Source organism: Muntiacus reevesi, chromosome 8, assembly GCF_963930625.1.
Source record: "Muntiacus reevesi chromosome 8, mMunRee1.1, whole genome shotgun sequence".
In the NCBI taxonomy this organism is placed as follows: Eukaryota; Metazoa; Chordata; class Mammalia; order Artiodactyla; family Cervidae; genus Muntiacus; species Muntiacus reevesi.
The window spans coordinates 14,158,278-14,178,939 of record NC_089256.1 but is presented as its reverse complement, the minus strand read 5'-3'; the positions used below and the strand labels follow the sequence as shown (position 1 = coordinate 14,178,939).

The 20,662-nt window shown below is 44.4% G+C and overlaps 1 protein-coding gene across 1 annotated transcript in view; it reads left to right on the top strand.

Moving 5' to 3' along the window:
• The window catches only part of EPHB1 (EPH receptor B1), a 318,420-nt gene that overhangs the window by 248,248 nt on the left and 49,510 nt on the right, over positions 1-20,662 (top strand). Inside the window, exons 10-11 of the mRNA XM_065942387.1 lie at positions 5,890-6,137; positions 17,750-17,965. Coding sequence (XP_065798459.1) covers positions 5,890-6,137; positions 17,750-17,965 — 464 coding nt within the window. The remainder of the gene's footprint in view (positions 1-5,889; positions 6,138-17,749; positions 17,966-20,662) is intronic.

Here is a 20,662-nt window from a genome sequence, read left to right as displayed (position 1 = left end):
ATGACTTAGCGACTAAACAACAATGTGTGTGTGTGTGTTTATGTATAGTATGTGTGTGTTAGCACACATATAATGTTAGCATACATATAATGCTAATACTGAATTTGTTGAAAATAGGTTTTAGGGATTAAGAATTTTTCTTAAAAATATGGAAAATTGATGGCTATGATTTGGAGCTCGTGTGAAAGGAAGCTTTTTAGAGTTCCTGTGATGTGTCTGTGTGCTCAGTTGTGTTTAGAATTCAGATCATGGCAAATCAAAGCACCACAAACCTCAAGTTCTGACCCTAATGGCAGGAAAGTTGTCCAAAAATAGTTCCCTGAACATAGTACATGAACCTGAAGTCAAAGACCACAGGTGACAGCTGTCAGATTGTAAGTGACGGATGACCTTAATTTTCTGTTTATTACTAAAAATGGTGCATCAACTCCAGTTCCCTACGAGCCTGTGGGGGTGCTAGAGGGGCCAGAACCTGCAGACTTTAGTGCACAGGGCTTTCCTGGAGACACTGTCCATGCCCAGATACCTGGCAGAGGGACTTCTCACCACCCTTGGCAAGATGCCCTACTTTCTTGGCTGCAGAAACCCTTTTCTCTTCCATTCTCCACTCCCCACCCCTGGTTTGTCTTTTTAAAATCACCACCCAGCTGTATCTTCAATAGTCTGGAGTTTGCAATGCACTTTCTCATAGACCCCACACCTGGGAGGGCCCACAGTTAATCAGTTCTTTTTGTCCAACAGAGCTGAGAAATCTGAGGCTGAACAAGGGAAGCACCCTGCCTGAAGTCCAGGGGTGGTGCCAGGATGAGGGGGTGGGGAGTGGTGTAGACTCAAGTTTCCTTCTCCAGACTTTCTCCTTTTGGCCAGAGTTTGCCCCAGCTGCTCTGGGGGCCACTTCATTACATGGTGGAGGACAGCCTCTGAGTGAGAATGGTGGATGAAGTGACTTCTTTTGCATTTGCTGGTTTGAAAACCTCTGGGCTTGGAGAATATGAAGTCATTTCTTTGTCAGACACCAGAAAGGAGTTATTTTTACAGAATCACAATCCTTTAAGTCACTGCTTTCCAGTGATTATGGAGCAGATTTTCCAAGAGCAGTAACACTGCTATATGGTAACCATACAGAACCCATCTCTCCCTATCCAAGGAGAGCACTTTTTTAAAAACACTATTTTTTTTTTTTTAGAGCAATTTAGGTTCACAGAAAAATAGAGTGGAAGGTACAGAGATGTCTCATATAACCCCTTCCCCCTGACACATACAGTCTCTCCCGTTGTCAACATCCCCAGGCAGAGTGCTCCATTTATTACAACTGGCAAACCTACACTGATACATCATTATCACCAAGGTCCTTAGTGCAGGATCACTCTTGATGCTGTGGGTTTAGACAGATTTATAATGGTAGGCACCCCCCATTTAATTTCTTACAGAGAAATTTCACTGCCCAAAAAATCCTCTCACGTTTTTACTTTATAATTTCAAAAAACTATATGATGAGACCCCCTATAGAGGATATAATTTAGAGCTAAAGTGTTAGGAGTGCTACACCTGAAGACCAGTCAGCCACAAAGGTTAAAGAACAACATGACATTTGTCGATTAGGAAAGGAATGTACGTGGCCCACACTGTTCTGGGTAGATAGGACTTTGCGATGCCACACCTTCACCCACATCTTCCTTCCTTCTCTTCTTCTTTCTCCCCGGTCACAGCTACAAAGCCCACCCTGTGTGTTAGACCCTGTGCAGTGAGAGGCAGCTTATATGCAAGCACAGCTTTCAAAAGAATTCAAAGGTGTAGGGATGAATTCCAGGTACTCCAGGGCCTTTGGCAGTTCTCGGATCTGTTTGAATATGCTTGGGTGGTTTTGAGCCATGGCTCTCAACTTTGGCTGCTCCTCAGACCCACCTGGGCAGCCAGGCCTGACTTCGTGGACCTGTGACCTGTGCACAGGCCCCCATACTCAACACGGCCCACGCTCAGTTTAATGCTCTGCCACCAGAGTCTTAAAGTTCTTAATGAATTCTGAACAGTGAGTCCTGCATTTTCATTTTGCACCAGGCCCTACAAATTATGTAGCTGATCCTGTGGGCTGCTTTTAAATATGTCCATGCCCAGGCTGCACCCAGACCAACTAATTAGAATTCCTGCAGGTGGGATCCAGGCCCCTGTGCTTTGTAAGCTCTTTGGGGGGTTGCTGTGAGAAGCCATCCTTGAGAATGGCTTGTATAAAACAGAAGTCCTCAACTATGGGGTTTATGTGTATGTTGTGGGGAATAGTAAATTCACCCAGGGTGCTTTTACAAACTCCCAGACTTATGTGTAGGAATTGATAAATATTCTGATTCCTAAATATTCTAATCTTACCTAGCAAGCCAGGCAAGAGCTTCCCATGAGTATGCCGTTTGTCTAGAAGATAGCCCCACTGTGTTTGCTGTCCCCTTGTTACTGCGTCACTGTGACAGTAACTGCATGTGAGTGGTTAGGACCTGCACGGTTGGGGCGCAGTGGTCCCTGCATGGTAACTTCCCCCCAGCTCTCCTCCCTGTGGCGCTGCTAACTGAACACGCCTTCTGAGAGGTGATGTGACAGGAAAAGGTGTGAGCTATGGGCAGCATCCCTAACTCTGCCTCACAGCTGTGGGGTCTGAGGCATGTTCCCTTTGTGCCTCAGGTTCTTTATTAGTAAAATGGGTATAATAATACCCAACTCATAAAGGTGTTGTGAGAATTAATGTGATAAGGCATGCAAAGAGCCCAGCACAGTGCCTGGCATATAGGTGGTCAAGACATATCGGTGTACTATCTCCCCCAAGAAGAAATATTAGCATGTTTTCCCATCACTCTGAACTGTGTCTTTTTACTGAAAGAAAATAGAACTCATTAGTGCAATAATAAGAAATAAATACTGATATTCTTCAGTTAGTATACTTATTAAATATGCATATATAGTCATTCAGTTCTTAGTTATTGAATACCTACTAGGTCAAGGTGTCAGAGAATTGATTGCATATATATCTATGGACAGGCACCCATGTATATACATACAAACTTTGTCTCCTAAGTCTCCTGCATTGGCAGGAGACTTTATCACTAGCAGGCTTTTTACCACTAGTGCCACCTCAGAAGCCCTTGATCAAAGTGGAAAGTGTAAGAGAATTAAAATAAGCATGAGGAGGAGGAGAAGAAAGAGAAAGTACAACTAAATAAAACCCGGTGAACAGGAGGGGAGTTCTCGTGCCCTTGGTCAATCTCTGAATCCAACAAGAAAAAAGTTACCTCTTCTTTTCTGGTAAAAACTCAGCTAAAGGAAAACCACAGAGTTTTAGTTCCAAGAGCCCTCACACCTTACTGTTGACCTTGATATAAAAGGCAGTCTCTCCACTTCTACTGGGGAATTGCACATGGCTTGACTTACGGCTCAGCTGGTAAAGAATCTGTGTGTACAATGCAGGAGACCTGGGTTCAGTCCCTGGGTCGGGAAGATTCCCTGGAGAAGGGAAAGGCTACCCACTCCAGTAGTCTGACCTGGAGAATTCCATGGACTGTATAGTTCATGGGGTTGCAAAGAGTCGGACACAACTGAGTGACTTTCACATTCACATATATAGAGACACAGCCATATATACAATATATGCAAACATGCATATAGACATATATGTATATCCATACATAGACACATACGTATATGTATACACACATATGCATACATATGTATACACACAAATATGTACATATGCAAGCACACAGATATATGACAGGTGGTTAATTATTCAATACTTTTCTTTAAATTTTACTCAAACTGCAAAATCAATGCTTATTGTAACAATTTAAATAACAGAAAAACAACTAAATAAAGTTTACTAATCCATACTCTCCCATCCCTATCCCACCATTCCAGTGTAACCAATTTTTTAAACAATTTGAAATTTAAAATAAATTTGCTATGAATTTTTTCCATGATGTTTTTTGGCATACACACACAGACATATTCTATGGGCCACATTCTTAACTTTCTCTTCTTTTCTGTTTCACTTAGCAATATAATATGGACATCTTCTGAAGTCAGTATATCTCACTCATCTATTAGTCTTCAGTAGCTCATGGCATTCTGCAGTATGCTCTTTTTAACCATTTTTAACGGTTCTCTTTTGAACCATTCCCCTGGTTGTGGTCATATGGTGTTTTACGTTAAAGGAGATGCTGCAGTAAACAGTCTTCTTTAAAAATGTTAATACTGGTACTTCTACTTATTTTGGATAAGACAGAGAAAGAGCCTCCAGCAGTTTGTAACCCAAGGATGTGCAAAGCCAAACAAATAATAATAAATGTGATACCCCGACTTCTAGTGCATGCCTACCATATACCAGGCAGTGCAGTGGGTGCAAGGTGCGGATGTGAATGGGACTTGGTCTGACCTCGAACAGTATGATCATGTATCAAAACCAGTATTACACATGCTGTCTATCTTAAGTTCATGTTGAAATCTTCCTAATGGTGCTTAAGACAACCTCTACTCTAGACTTAGAGTCTAAGAAGTCCCATTGACTCTGGAGCAGCTTTACATCCAAAGCCCTTTCATGCAGCTTCCTTCCAATCCATGCAGCAGCAAAAAAAAAAAAAAAAAAAAAAAAAAGTCCCATCTAAATCACAGATGTTAACTTGCTTTCGTAATTCGGCCAGTAATTTATCTGATTGCTCACAGTTTGCTCCATCATCGTCTTCCAGAAGCTGAAAGTGACAAAGAAATTTCTCCTGGCAGAAAGACATGTTTCTCCTATCAGGCCTTTGACACCCATCTTTGTGATGCACTTACAAGTAGATTCTAAACTGCTTCACATGAAAGCACTGAAGTTATAAAACCAAGTTAAATCATGACTTTTGAAAGCACGTGAACAAGATTCAACAGATTTTTTAAGCAGCTGTGAAATAGTGTCACCAGAATTGTTTTTACTCCTGGTGATTTTACTACAGAAATGTTTAAATGCTGCAGAACCCATGGAGGTGTGCTGCTCGTGTCTACTTGAAAAAGCTGCTTTCTGTTCAGCTGCCGGGAGTGCAGGTAACTGCCAGCTTCCCACCTCAGTGCCTTCAGGATCTACCTTGGCTTTCCCGCAGGGCCCAACTCTTTCTGGCAAAACCCCAGTCAGTGACAGAGCACAGTGGGATGCTAGGGTAGGGTCTTTTGGGATGGGCACTCTTTATTCTGGAGCTCTTCATTGGGTTGGATGAGACTGTCAGGTCTGCATTGCAGTTTGGGCCTCTCCTGGCTTTCTCCTCCTTCCTCCTCTCTTTTCATAATGTCGGGTCTGCATTGTGATCTGGGGCTTGGGCAATCCCGCTTCCTCTCCCCTTTATCCTGCACAGAGTCTGCTAACTTCCCTTCCTAACTCCTCAGTGTCTGCTTCTCAGGGACCCAATAGACACAAACACTTTCAGGGCAATGTAGGAACATAAACACTATACATCTCATTCAGAGGATTGGAGGACCTGAACATGTCCCTAGCCCCTGGATATTCTTATACTAGGCTCTGCTAAAAATGAATTATGTTTCTGCCACAGTGAAACTGACCATTTCATCTCAATTGTTCAGCTGGGATACAAATGAAAATCTAAACGTGAGGAAAAATAAACCCGTATAGAGTCTGAAATTTCATTTCAGTTATCCAAGCTGTCTAAAATCCGAGGTAAAGAACGTATTTGGGTATTTCTTCTGTGTTTGCCATGAACTGCTAAGAGCCAGGCCATCATAGTTATAATGAGAGGTCACTCTTTGCTTTTTGCCACTCTAATCACTGTTCCACTTGGAGCACCATTGTTCCTGGTAAGCTGCCTCCCCTCATGGCAGCACAAGATGAGGAGAAAGCGGGTTATAATTGCATTCTTTTTGCAGGAGAGTTTGGAGAGGTGTACAAGGGGCGTTTGAAACTTCCGGGCAAGAGGGAAATCTATGTGGCCATCAAGACGCTGAAGGCTGGGTACTCAGAGAAGCAGCGACGGGACTTTCTGAGTGAGGCGAGCATCATGGGGCAGTTTGACCATCCCAACATCATTCGCCTGGAGGGTGTGGTCACCAAGAGCCGGCCAGTCATGATCATCACGGAGTTCATGGAGAATGGCGCTTTGGATTCTTTTCTCAGGGTAAGAACTGCTCAGCTTGCCTTTACCCTTCAGAGTAACAGCACAGATGATACTGGTCCTGGTGGGAGCTGGGGGACCGTGGTGGGCTGGGAAGAAGTGTCCACATGAGGACCATCTGCCACTTAGGAATCCCTGATGAAATACAGATAGGCATTGGAGATGTTAACAAGGTTAACAGACTTTATGCTAAAAAGAAAGAACAAAGCAGAGCACATGGACCCCTCCGTAGAAGGATGGCACAGAGCCAGGCCTCGATGAGTAAGAATGAATAGAGGACAGAGAATGGCCATCGGCATCCATATGAATCATGGAGATTGAAGAGATTTCCAGCTGCTATGCTGTCCTGCGTGATTCATGCAGACATCAGTGACCATCTCTGCCTTCTCCCCAGCACAGCCGCCCTCCCATTCAGCTCTCTTCATTTGCAATTCAGAGATAAAACACCTTGCCCTTATCTGATACCTGGGCCCTCTGGCCTCTGAGGAGGTGCTTCTGGGCAGGACACAGGAACAATGTGTCCCAAGTGTCCACAAGTCTTTTCTGGGGTTGATGGAGAGCTGTGGCTCCCACCCAGCCTGGAGCAGGGATGGGGGCCCCAAAGGCCTATGGCCGAGAGACCCATAAAGGACCATTGTCAGAATGCCCAAATGCAGCCACAGTAGAAGCACTTTCATTTCTATGGGGCATCTCAGAGCTACTCAGAGAGGACTTGCATGAGTGTGGCCATAGTGCTCATGTCTGGGGGATAGAAGCTGTCTAACCACAGACCAAAGGCTTAGCTGGGGAGCCTAGGAGCAAGAGGGTACAGGGGCAAGGCCTTCTGAGCAAGGGCTTCAGGGTAATACCAAGTAGCTGGCTGTGCATGTCACCAAAGCTACCAAACAGTAGCTATGGCTGCAGATCAAAGGGCTATTCATTGAAACATTCACCAGGAGTCAGTCATTGAAGCATTCACCAGGTGACTGCTCTGACCATGCCCTGTGCTGGGAACTGGGCCCATACTGATGAGAGAGAGATTGCTTTAATGCCATGGAACAAATCAGCCCAAACTTCAGTGACTTAGCACAATACAATTTAGTTTGCTCTTAAATCTGTAATTTGGGTAGGCACCTCTCTGTTGCATGTGTTGTCAGCAGGGGCAACTCAAGGGCAAAGATCTGGAATCGCCCAAAGACTCATTTACTCATCTGTCTCATAGTTGATGCTGGGTGTCAGCTGGCATCTCTCCACCTGGCCATCTCTGGCTTCCTCACAGCAAGCTGGGTCCTCAGAACAAGCATCCTGAGCACAGAAGGTAGAAGCTGTATCAGTTCTGTAACCTAGCCTGAACAGTCACGTAGCATCCTTCAACCACGGTGGTGAGCCTACCCAGATTCATGGAGAGGAAGCCCTCCCCACATTTTAATGGGTACTGCAACCTGATGTCTTCTTACACATAATGGATGGGAAGTCCTGCTATGTCCATCATAGAGAATACAACCTGCAGAGATGCCCCTGCCCCCTAGGACCTTCGTGCCCAAAGCTTCTAGTAATCATCTGCCTGGATTGTACTTTTTGTTTCTATGCATGAATCACAGAGGTTTCACATATGTGATGATGGGCTTCCCTGGTGGCTCAGATGGTAAAGAATCTGCCTGCAACACAGGAGACCTGGGTTCCATCCCTGGGTTGGGAAGATCCTCTGGAAAAGGAAATGGCAGCCCACTCCAGTATTCTTGCATGGAGAATGCCATGGACGGAGGAGCCAGGCAGGCTCCAATCCCTGGGGTGACTTTTTGTTTCCACGCATGAAGGACAGAGGTATCACATATAGTAGAACTGAAACCTTCTTGAGAAAGCCAGGGATGGCTTCAAAGAGGAGAGAGAACTTTTCTTGTATTAAAGAAGGAGGAATTTGCCAGACAGCAGATAGGCTGACAGAACAATAGGGCTGTGTATTTAGAGGCCGAAGTCAGGGTGGCCTGTTTGATAATCTGTCAGCAGTTGCATGGTGGCTCTGAAGCCCAGAAGTAGAGTTTAGGGGCTTCCCTGTGGATGGGAAGCTGAGGACTTGTCTAGAAGCTGCACTTGTACATACTGAAGCTGCCTGCGCAGGGGGAGAACATGCTTTATGCTCATCTGGGCCAATAGTCAGTAGTGGCTTTTGTTTGGCAGGGTGGGGGGGGGGGCAGATGATATAAGTGATGGGGACCATGTAAACTTTGCATGGTACAGCCTCCTTGAGGGTGTGGGATATAGTTTGTGTAACCCCAGCACCTAGCACCGTGAGCACCGAGTAGAGGGTAGTGGAATGAAAAACCATTTCTGGAGCAAAAGCATTTGGGTGTGGCAGGATTGAAGGAGGATCCTGAGTGTGCATGGATCTCTTGTCCTTGTCACCAGACCTTTTGTGTCACAGTGGGACATGGACCATGCTCCCCTGGGGGCATGATCATGTTGCTTATGAAGACAGTCCAATAAACATGAATAGGCGGTAATGTTAGAAGAAGAAGTATCTTCTGGAACCAGCCTCCAGACCCATTCAGGAGTCATTTATTTCCTGCAAGTCACCTGTCTGTGCTTCTCAGAGACTCTCAACACAAGCTGGGAACTGAGATCAGACTCTCTCCCTGGAACATGCCGGCAAGCAAAGTGATTCATTCTCAGGAGCCTGCAAAAAGTCAGAACTCTGCGCTGCTGCTCTGCACACAGAGCAGCATTTGGGGGCACAGGACATGGGGACAAGTTGGATGCCAGTTATTTTTCATGATGATGCAGCCTAGGCAGTGGGAGAAAAGCTCGAGGTAAGAGAGGAGCACAGGAAAATGGAGGGGAAAGATGGCAGAAAGGGAGCGGCCAGAGCAGGCAGCGCCAGGAGGGGTGGGAAATGAAGCGTGTCCGACTCCCTGCATGGTGTAGAGGCAGGTAATCTATAAATCTAATTTCAGCCTTACTACCAGACCCTGGAGCATAGCAGCATTAATTAATGTATCTGCTGCTTGATAAAATTGAAAAGTGGGTCATCAGTTCAGTTCTGCAGGGTCCATCTTCTGGGAGGTAGTATAATTTTAGGATCACCATTCAGAGAAAAAAGGAAAAGGGTCCGACTTCAATTTGTGCACCTGTTCTCTCCTCCCCCAACCCCACAAAGGGGCCCCTTCACACCAGACGTAGTAGCTTTGGATTGTGGCCATGCCTCCAGCTCTGAGTCAGGGTCTCAGAGACTTTGGGCTTCAAGGGTCCAGTGAAGACATCAGACACCACTTCTCACAGTCCACTCAGCGCTCCTCTCTCATTGCAGGACTTAGAATCCTTCACATTATGGAGGGATTGGAAACATTGTTATCGCTTAACCATACATTCAGTAGGGTCATAATTATCCATATTTTTAAAAAATGTGCTATGGATTAGGTAGCATGCAAATCTATAATTAAATATTTCCTTCTTGGCACTCAGATTCAGGGGATTCAATCTGGTAGCTCTTCCATCATCTTAGGCACAAGTGCTGAAGCCCTTCTCAATGCCTTATGCCCTAGCCAAGAAGGTTGGCCTGCTTTGTGAGGCCTTCATGGCTAAAGCAAGGCTTTGTGATTATTGCTGGTTCATTCAAAGATGGCTATAACTGGGAAACTCTTAAAAGCAATGAGCACTGAGCAATGTTAGTTGGGGGCATTTATCATTCATGGGATGCTCATTCATAGGCTGGAGCTAGACGACAGCAAGCCAGTTGTCAGGACGAGAATCCCAGATTGCAAGTTCTGAGACCAAGGCCCTGCTTTGGGCTCTGCTATGAGTCACCATGTGGCCTTGAGCAAGTCTGTTAACTCAATTTCCCAATCTATAAACTAAAGGCATTGAGCTGGATGGTCTTGAAAGGGCTCTTTCAGGTAAAAAAAATCTATGATTCATTCTCTTCAAACAAATCAAATAAGGGTTTCATTTCCTGAAGTGGGTTTGTCAATGAAAGTTGAAATACCTAAATCCTTCCTGTCTAATAAAAGGGCCAGCAAGTGGCTTCAGTGAATTTGCAGAAAAGCAATTTCAGCAGAAAGCATTTTGTGAAGGGAAGAAAGTTTAAATCACTTCACCCAGTCTGTATTTCTTCTATAAACTGTTTTTACCATGTGCTCAGCATGGAACCAGATCCTTTCCCAGAGTTCTAAGAAATCTGGGCTTTTTTTTTTTTTTTTCTATCTTGTTTATCTTTGTATGTTGATGTTCATTATCTCTGGAAGTTCTTTTGTGGAATTTTATATCAATGAACTGAATATAAAACAGTTGGACATGTCAGAAAAACTTAATGTTCATATCTCTTAGTTTCACCATGATTATGAACTCAGCTAGTGTGACTGTCTTATCATGATATGTGATTTCCCTGTAGATCTTAAAGAAAAAGTATTGCAGAGTTAGCATCAGTTCAGTTCAGTTGCTCAGTCGTGTCTGATTCTTTGTGACCCCATGGACTGCATGCCAGGCTTCCCTGTTCATCACCAACTGCCGGAGCTTGCTCAAACTCATGTCCATTGAGTTGGTGATGCCATCCAACCATCCATCCTCTGTTGTCCCCTCCTCCTCCTCCTTTCAATCTTTCCCAGCATCAGGATCTTTTCCAAAGAGTCAGTCCTTTGCATCAGGTGACCAAAGTATTGGAGTTTCAGCTTTAGCGTCAGCCCTTCCAATGAATATTCAGGACTAATTCTCTTTAGGTAGAAAAGGCACTGAACAGGAATTAGAAAAGATTCAGATTAGCATAGCATATGTGTGGTTCACATCTCTCCTTTCTATTTCTATGGCCATGGCAAACATCATTAATCAATCATAGCTCTTCTTCCGACAAAGCTTATACACAGACTTTTCCACACAGGCAGTCATTCCCAATCGATCAAAGATGGAATGTCAGTGGAGAAGCAATTTGTTGTTTGGACTTAGATTTTTTAATAAATGAATATCACACAGAATGACTTAAGGCTGATCACTTAAACTTTCTGGACTTCTTTTATCTTCTGTATAAAAACAAAGTAATATCACCTGCCTTGCCTACTCCGCAGGACCAGTGTTAAGGATGAAAACATATTCCGTGAAGTATGACTTGCCATACAGAAACCAAGGAAGGGAAGAAGTCAGAGTTTATAGATTAATTGATCCTAACTTCAGGCCTCTGTTATTAGGTCCTGCTACAGTTCAGGGATGTGTGGGTTGACAGTGGCCTGCTGCAGGGTCGGGGGCACTGAGTGCCCAAGTGCATGCATGGGACCTTTAGAAGGAAGTCACCATTAACTTCATTACCTCCACCATAGTTTGGCCTCAGGTCAAACAACAGGGAGGGAACACAGCCCTGCCCATCAACAGAAAATTGGATTAAAGATTTACTGAACATGGTCCCTCCCATCAGAACAAGACCCAGTTTCCCCCTCAGTCAGTCTCTCCCATCAGGAAACTTCCATAAGCCTCTTATCCTTATCCATCAGAGGGCCACAGAATGAAAACCAGAATCACAGAAAACTAACCAAACTATCACATGGACAACAGCCTTGTCTAACTCAATGAAGCTGTGACCCGTGCCATGTAGGGCCACCCAGGATGGACGGGTCATGGTGGAGAGTTCTGACAAAACATGGTCCACTGGAGACGGGAATGGCAAACCACTTCAGTATTCTTGCCTTGAGAACACAATGAACAGCATGAAAAGGCTGATAGGACACTGAAAGATCAACTTCCCAGGTCGGTAGGTACTCAATATGCTATGGGAGATCAGTGAAGAAATAACTCCAGAAAGAAGGAAGAGACGGAGCCAAATCAAAAACAACACCCAATTGTGGATGTGACTGGTGATGGAAGTAAAGTCCAATGCTGTAAAGAACAGTATTTCATAGGAACCTAGAATGTTAGGTCCATGAATCAAGGCAAATTGGAAGTGGTCAAACAGGAGATGGCAAGAGTGAACATTGACATTTTAGGAATCACTGAACTAAAATGGACTGGATTGGGTGAGTTTAACTCAGATGACCATTTTATCTACTACTGTGAACAAGAATCCCTTAGAAGAAACGGAGTAGCCATCATAGTCAACAGACGAGTCCAAAATGTAGTACTTGGATGCAATCTCAAAAACGACAGAATGATCTCTGTTTGTTGCTAAGGCAAACCATTCAATATTATGGTAATCCAAGTCTATGCCCTGACCAGTAATGCTGAAGAAGTTGAAATTGAACAGTTCTACAAAGACTTACAAGACCTTTTAGAACTAACACCCCCAAAAAAGGTCCTTTTTATTATAGGGGACTGGAATGCAAAAGTAGGAAGTCAAGAGATACCTGGAGTAACAAGCAAATTTGGCCTTGGAGTAAGGAAAGAAGCAGGGCAAAGGCTAATAGAGTTTTGCCAAGAGAACGCACTGGTCATAGCAAACACCCTTTTCCAGCAACACAAGAGAAGACTCTACACATGGACATCACCAGATGGTCAATACCAAAATCACATTGGTTATATTCTTTGCAGCCAAAGATGGAGATGCTCTGTACAGCCAGCAAAAACAAGACTGGGAGCTGACTGTGGCTCAGATCGTGAACTCCTTATTGCTAAATTGAGACTTACATTGAAGAAAGTAAGGAAAACCACTAGACTATTCAGGTATGACCTAGATCAAATCCCTTATGATACAGTGGAAGTGACAAATAGATTCAAGGAATTAGATTTGATAGTGTTCCTGGAGGACAGAAGTTCATGACATTGTACAAGAAGCAGTGATCAAGATCATCCCCAAGAAAAAGAAATGCAGAAAGGCAAAATGGTTGTCTGAGGAGGACTTACAAATAGCTGAAAAAAGAAGACAAGCTAAAGACAAAGGAGAAAAGGAAAGATATACCCATTTGAATGCAGAGTTCCAAAGAATAGCAAGGACAGATAAGAAAGCCTTCCTTAGCGATCAATGCAAAGGAATAAAGGAAAGCAATAGAATATAAAAGACTAGAGATCTCTTCAAGAAAATTAGAGATACCAAGGGAACATTTCATGCAAAGATGGACTCAATAAAGGACAGAAATGGTATGGACCTAACAGAAGCAAAAGATATTAAGAAGAGGTGGCAAGAATACACAGAAGAACTATTTAAAAAAATATCTTCATGGCCCAGATAACCACAATGGTGTGATCACTCACCTAGAGCCAGACATCCTGGAATGTGAAGTCAAGTGGGCCTTAGGAAGCATCACTATGAACAAAGCTAGTAGAGGTGATGGAAATTTAAGCTGTTTCAAATCCTAAAAGATGATGCTATGAAAGTGTTGCACCCAATATGCCAGCAAATTTGGAAAACTCAGCAGTGGCCACAGGACTGGAAAAGGTCAGTTTTCATTCCAATCCTAAATGCCAAGGAATGTTCAAATTACCACACAATTGCAGTCATCTCACACACTAGCAAAGTAATGCTCAAAATTCTCCAAGCCAGGCTTCAACAGTACATGAACCATGAACTTCCAGATGTTCAAGATGGTGGATTTAGAAAAGGCAGAAGAACCAGAGATCAAATTGCCAACATCCATTGGATCATTGAAAAAGCAAGAGAGTTCCAGAAAAACATCTGCTTTACTGACTATGCCTTAGACTGTGTGGATCACAACAAACTGTGGAAAATTCTTAAAGAAATGGGAATATCAGACCACCTGACCTGCCTCCTGAGAAATCTGTATACAGGTCAGCAAGCAACAGTTAGAACTGGACATGGAACAACAAACGGGTTCCAAATCAGGAAAGGAGTAAGTTAAGGCTGTATATTGTCACCCTGCTTATTTAACTTATATGCAGTGTACATCATGTGAAATGCCAGGCTTGATGAAGCACAAGCTGGAATCAAGATTGCTGGGAAAAATATCAATAATCTCAGATATGCAGATGACACCACCCTTATGGCAGAAAGTGAAGAACTAAAGACCCTCTTGATGAAAGTGAAAGAGGAGTGTGAGAAAGTTGGCTTAAAACTCAACATTCAGAAAACTAAGATCATGGCATCTGGTCCCATCAGTTCATGGCAAATACATGGGGAAACAGTGGAAACAGTGAGAGACTTTATTTTCTTGGGTTCCAAAATCCCTGTAGATGGTGTCTGCAACCATGAAATTAAAAGATGCTTGCTCCTTTGAAGAAAAGTTATGACCAACCTAGACAGCATATTAAAAAGCAGAGACATTAATTTGCCAACAAAGGTCAGTCTGGTCAAAGCTATCGTTTTTCCAGTAGTCATGTATGGATGTGTGAGTGGACTGTAAAGAAAGCTAGGCACTGAAGAATTGATGCTTTTGAACTGTGGTGTTGGAGAAGACCCTTAAGAGTCCCTTGGACTGCAAGCAGATCCAACCAGTCCATCCTAAAGGAAATCAGTCCTGAATATTCATTGATGCTGAAGCTGAAACTTCAATATTTTGGCCACCTGATGTGAAGAACTGGCTCATTGAAAGAGACCCTGATGCTGGTAATGATTGAAGGCAGGAGGAGAAGTGGATGACAGAGGATGCAGTGGTTGGATGGTATCACCAACTTGATGGACATGAGTTTGAGCAAGCTCCAGGAGTTGGTGATAGACAAGGAATCCTGGCGTGCTGCAGTCCATGGGCTTGCAAAGAGTCAGACATGACTGAGCGACTGAACTGACTGACTGACTGACAGTTCAGGTGGGTGTGCCAACCTGCTGAACTCTGAATTCTCAGCGAACTAGGTTCTATGAAGACAGTGATTCTAAGATATCTGCCCCACACACCCAAGAGGCCAGGAGGAACCTACAGTCTTGGCCTGAGGTGTCTTCTGTTTCTCTTGCCAGGCACCTGGGGTTCATGGGAGAGCTAGTTATCAAGACATTATGGCCTTACTGATAATGTCAGCAATAGTGACTGCTATCTTAGTATTCATGAGGCACTGAGCCAGTCCCTCTGTGTGTATTATCTCATTTAACCTTCAATCTCAAATCTAAGGAACAGAGATTCACTGTACTCTTATTTTACAAATGTGGTAATCACTGCTCTGGTGGTTAAATAACTTAGGCAAGGGCATGCAGCCAGTAAGAGATGGAGCCCAGATCTACCGTGATTTGTCTGGCTCCAAAGCCTGGACTGTTAACCATTTCTTATCCTTTGTTGACACCAGAATCTGTAAGATGACTGATCTGAATATTCAAATCAGAAATGAAGCAGCTCATTGAAGTCTTTAATGACTTAAAGTGGAAACACAGACACAAATCTGCAAATGCTTTCAACGCTGCTCTTGGCAGAACTGCTTCCAGCCACCATCATTGCCCTCCCCAACATCTGTCTGCAAGTGGCCTTCTGTAGGGAGACATTTATTTTTAACCACATTGTTGTCTCCACTTACAGAGGAGAAGTAACAAACTGAATTGAAAAAAATCGACCCTTGTGGCTTGTGGCTGAAATACATTGTCTAATATAGGAAAGTTGCATGACAACTTTCTGGGGAGGCAGATCCCCAGAGACCCACTTAGAGAATGATGGTGCTGGGCAAAGCAGGGCTAGCTTCTTAAGGAGGTGTGGAGTGAAGTTCATTAGTAAGGAAGATTTGCATCACTCATAGCACATCCAGCTCTGGCAGATGGGCACCATGTGCTGAAAACCAATCAGTTTCCAAAAAGCGGCCCTGCACTTTCTTTTGGAGTTGGTTAGAAGCAGATATTGCAGGGAAAGCATTCTGGGCAGATTGGGAGGTGGTTAAGGTTTGAGTGAGAAATTGAAACTTGGAGTGTGTCAGACTCAGTGTGTTTGGGGGGTCCTCCTTCTGGTGGAGGAGGTGTGCTCAGGAAGGAGGAGAGGGAGTGCCAGATTGCTTCACTCCTTCAATTGACCAAGGGGCATAACCATCCCTGGCCTTGCAATCTTGCATGAGGAACAGAGTCTTCAACAATTAATGCCACCATTGTTAAGCTTTTCAATTGTTGGATTTTTTTTTCCTGAAGAAAAAAATGTGTAACATTTTAATAACAGCAGTTTTATTTTTCCCTACTTATTTTTGTGTAGAAAATTACTTTTGCAGAACCACATGCCTAAATGATGTGTCCCATACATATTAGTGAGATAATGCTTGTGAGTGTATTGTATGCCATCTCACAGACTAAATGTGCAATAAATGGGAGCTCCTCACATTGTTTATGCTTCCTGTATTTCACAGGAGGACCCTGGGGCAGAGGGAGAGGCTGCTTTGTCCAAGGTTTGTGTTCAGCAGTAACTAGACTAACCCAGGGTATCTTGCCTCCTCCCACCTCTCCCCCAGTCAGAGCACCTCAGTGCCTGGACCGTGCTCTACTTACATAAGCCACAGCACTTTAGGGAGCAGCTGGGGCTGGACTGATTGGGAAAATGTGTTCTTGGCATCACGGTCCAGGGCCCACTGATGTAACCCGGGTGGGCAATGTCCAAACTCAGTGGCTTTGGGGAGGTAGAGGAAGACACACATTCATTCACTGACAAGCTATCGTGTAACCATGGAGGAGGGAGGTCAGCCAGGTAAGAAACTTATTGGAAAGAAGACACTGCTTCAGGTTGGCAGGAGGTGGGGCAGCAATAGCTCTTCTTTGCTGGGAAGGTCCATAGCCAGATATGGCTTATGCACTTCTCCTGACCAACCAGCCCTCCGAGGCACATGTGTTATCCCAGTGTCCAGAAAAACATCTTAACATTTAATTCTGGGGCCAGGAAGTAACGTACCAGTCATTCATCCAGCAAATGTTTGTTGAGCTACATCTGTCTGCTCAAATGTCGTCAGCACTGGGAGTGCTGTGGTGACTACAGAAGACAGACTTCTTATCTCAGAGCAGCAGAGACATGCAGACACAGAGCCATACACACGTACATATCATACACACACACATACATACACACATGTCATAAACCACCTGATATGTGCTAAGAAGGGAAGGAAGAGCATGCACTGAAAGATAGTAACATGAAAGTGCTAGTTATGTACATGGGGGGACTGATTATAGGGACGTCCTCTCTGAGGAGGTGACATTTACGTGGAAATCTGAGGCAAGTGGGTGTTGACTGTGGGGGAGAAGCAGAGGGAAGAGCCTGTATCAGGGCCCTGAGGCAGGAAGGGCTTGGCCAGGGAGTGAACTGAAACATCACCAGGCACTGTGCCTTCAGCGTGGGAGTACAAGAGAAAGTGGCATAAGGTGATCCCCTGGGGCCCTGTGGGCCTAACTGAGGAGATTGGCACTTTCCCTTAATGCAATAGGAGGCCAGTAGAGTGCTTTAAGCCAGCCAGTGACATGAATGGATTTATGTCTTACAAGGATGGCTCTAACTTCCCTTAGAGAATGGATTTCAGAGGGGAGCAGGTGGAGGGAGGCTGTTACAGGTGATGGATGAAGATGACTTGGTTAGAATGGTGGCAGTGAAGGTTGAGAGGAGTGAATGGCTTTGAGACGTAACTTGAAGATGAAATCCACAAGGCTTGGCCAGAAGAAGGCAGAGTATTGGAGGAGAGGTAAGAGAATGGGAGTAGGGCCGGGAGGAGGTGGAAGCAGCTTAGTCCAGCACTGACAGAAGTGACTAGCAGTGGGACCCCGGCAGCTTGGCTTCCTTGTCACCACTGAAGCCAGTCTTGATCTGGATGCCTTTGGTGTCTTATTACAGCAAAATGACGGACAGTTCACGGTGATCCAGCTGGTGGGGATGCTAAGGGGCATCGCCGCGGGCATGAAGTACCTGTCGGAGATGAACTACGTGCACCGGGACCTGGCTGCAAGGAACATTCTGGTCAACAGTAACTTGGTTTGCAAGGTATCCGACTTTGGCCTCTCCCGCTACCTCCAGGATGACACCTCAGATCCCACCTACACCAGCTCCTTGGTGAGTCCTTCTGGGTCTTTCCAGGTCAAAGCATGACAGGAGTAAAAAGTGGCTGCACGTAGTGGGGACCCATGGTGGGGCATACTGGGAGGGACTGGGACCAGAGCTCATTTCTCCTCTGGGGAAGTCAAATGCCGGGTGGACCATTCATCCAGAAGAAATGATAGCCACTGGTTGTTCAGGCAAATGTTAGGGCATGGGCTGTGAGGAAGTGTTGGTGTCTCCTCTGAAGCTGTGCTGCTCCTGGCCAATGAAAGAGGATGTTTTGAAAAGGATGATTTGGGGGAGTCCAAACATTTGGTCAGTGGCATGAAAGACATCATCTACAGGGAGCAGGCTCCAGTTGGGTTGAGTACTGTGTCATCAGGTGGATTCCTGGTCCTGATTTGGGGCACATGCAGCAGCTGGTGGTAGCTTGCAGTAAGCAGCAGCAGTAAGTGGTAGTTGGAAATGAGACTTTAATTCGCTGACCAGGCGTCCTAACCACTAGACCACAGAAGTGTGACTAGAGCCTAAATCTCCAGTCCTTACCTACCCTGACAAGAAAGAATTCTGATGAAGAGGTAGAAGGTAAAGAGAAAAGTAAAACATTTTTTGCAAAAGCAGAATACATGCAGTAAGACACATGGCCGAACTCTGTGACCCTCCCCTAGGTGCACATGCACTCCTCAGCTGAGATAGATTTCAACACAAAAGTGTCTGGGAGGATAGAAGCAAAACTTATTATGACCTGGCATCCCCTGACTTTTGACCCCCAAAGAATCTCTCTGCTCATGTGTAATGTCTCCCTTGCCCCAAGGAAGGAAATATGTGATCTCTTGATCTTTTACTCAAATAAAATTTAGCCCTTCTCTGTTCCTGCCATGATGGTTATTTTAAGGTGTCCACAAGAAACAAAGCCTGGCTCTTTCCCTGTTTCTGTTGTTACTTCCATTTTGGAGAGCAAATAGGAGACTGATTGAAAAAGTCTACCTGGGGCCCACCTATCTTCTGTCTCAGGCAGTACAAACAGGAGGCTAGTTGTAAGTGTCCAGCCTGAAGCCCACTTTTATTCCTGCCCATGAATTGTAAACAGGAGGCCAGTTGTAAATGCCTATCCTGGAGCCCATCTATGTCCTGCCTTAGTCCTCTTCTCTGTCTCCATTACTTCCAGAAAGCTAGAAGTTTCACAACTTGATAATTGAACAACAACATGATGCGTACTCTCAAATTTGTATTTCTATTTCAGCCTCCTCCTCTACAGCCTGAACAGCTATAATCATTTGTGTCCAACTGCCTAGTTCACACAATTCCCTTTAGAACTTAATGGAGCTCTTGATTTACTCTCCAATCTCTTCTCCCCCATCTCTTCAACACAGTGGTTGCACCATTGCTAATGGTGAAACCTAGGAATCAGTTTTGAATTCTGTCTGTGCCTCTCCATCCACGTTCAGTCCTTCCACTAATACCATGTTGTTGTTGTTTAGTCATTAAGTTGTGTCCGACTCTTTTGTGACCCCGTGGACTGTAGCCCACCAGGCTCCTCTGTCCATGAGATTTCCCAGGCAAGAATATCAGAGTGGGTTGCTGTTTCCTTCTTCAGGGGATCTTCCCGACCCAAGGATCAAATCTGTGTCACTTGTATTGGCAGGCAGATTCTTTACCATCGAGCCACCAGAGAAGCCCTACCCTATTCCTATAGGTTTCTATAAAGGCTGCTCCTTTCTTCTCATCTCTGCTGTTATTCAGTCACGTGTCTGACTTTGCTACCACATGGACTGCAACACCCCAGGCTTCCCTGTCCATCATTTCTTGGAGTTTGCTTAAATTCATGTCCATTGAGTCAGTGATGCCATCCAACCATCTCATCCTCTGTTGTCCTCTTTTCCTCCTTCATTCAATCTTTCCCAGCATCAGGATCTTTTCCAATGAGTCAGCTCTTTGCATCAGGTGACCAAAGTATCGGAGCTTCAGCTTCAACATCAGTTCTTCCAATGAGCATTCAGGGTTGATTTTGTTTAGGATTGACTGGTTGGATCTCCTTGGTGTCCACGGGACTCTGAAGAGCCTTCTCCAACACCACAGTTTGAAAGCATCAATCCTTTAGTGCTCAGCCCTCTTTATGGTCCAACTCTCACATCTGTACTGTGACCCCACCTATTCCAAAGCACCATTCTCTCTCACCTGGACTGTTACCGTAGCTTGCTAATGAGTCTCCCTGGTTTCCTTTTGTCTTCATACATCCATTCATAACAGCATCAAAAGTGACTGATCTTCCTAATCTACCCACCAGCTATATCCCTTAAACTTGCAAAAACAATACCTGATTATTATAAAAGTCAGAATAATACAGAGAAGAAAAGAGGATAAATAAGAACCTACAATTCCCTTAAAGCAGGCTTTGGTGAACTTTTCCTAAAGGGCCGTAAAGAAAATATTTTAGACTTTGCTGGCTAAGAGGCCAAATGAGGATATTATGTACATGATTATATAACCATTTAAAATGTAACCCTTTAAAAAAGTATGAATGCCATTCCTAGCCCCTGGGCTATAAAAAAGCAGGTGACCTGCCAGATTTGGTACTTAGGCAATGGTTTACCAACTCCTGTTCTGAAGCATCAGTTTCAACAGTTAGATGTGTCTGCTTTCACATTTATCTTTGCTCAAAACGAAATTTTTTGTTTTATAAAAATGGGCTCATACTGTGCCTGTTTCTCT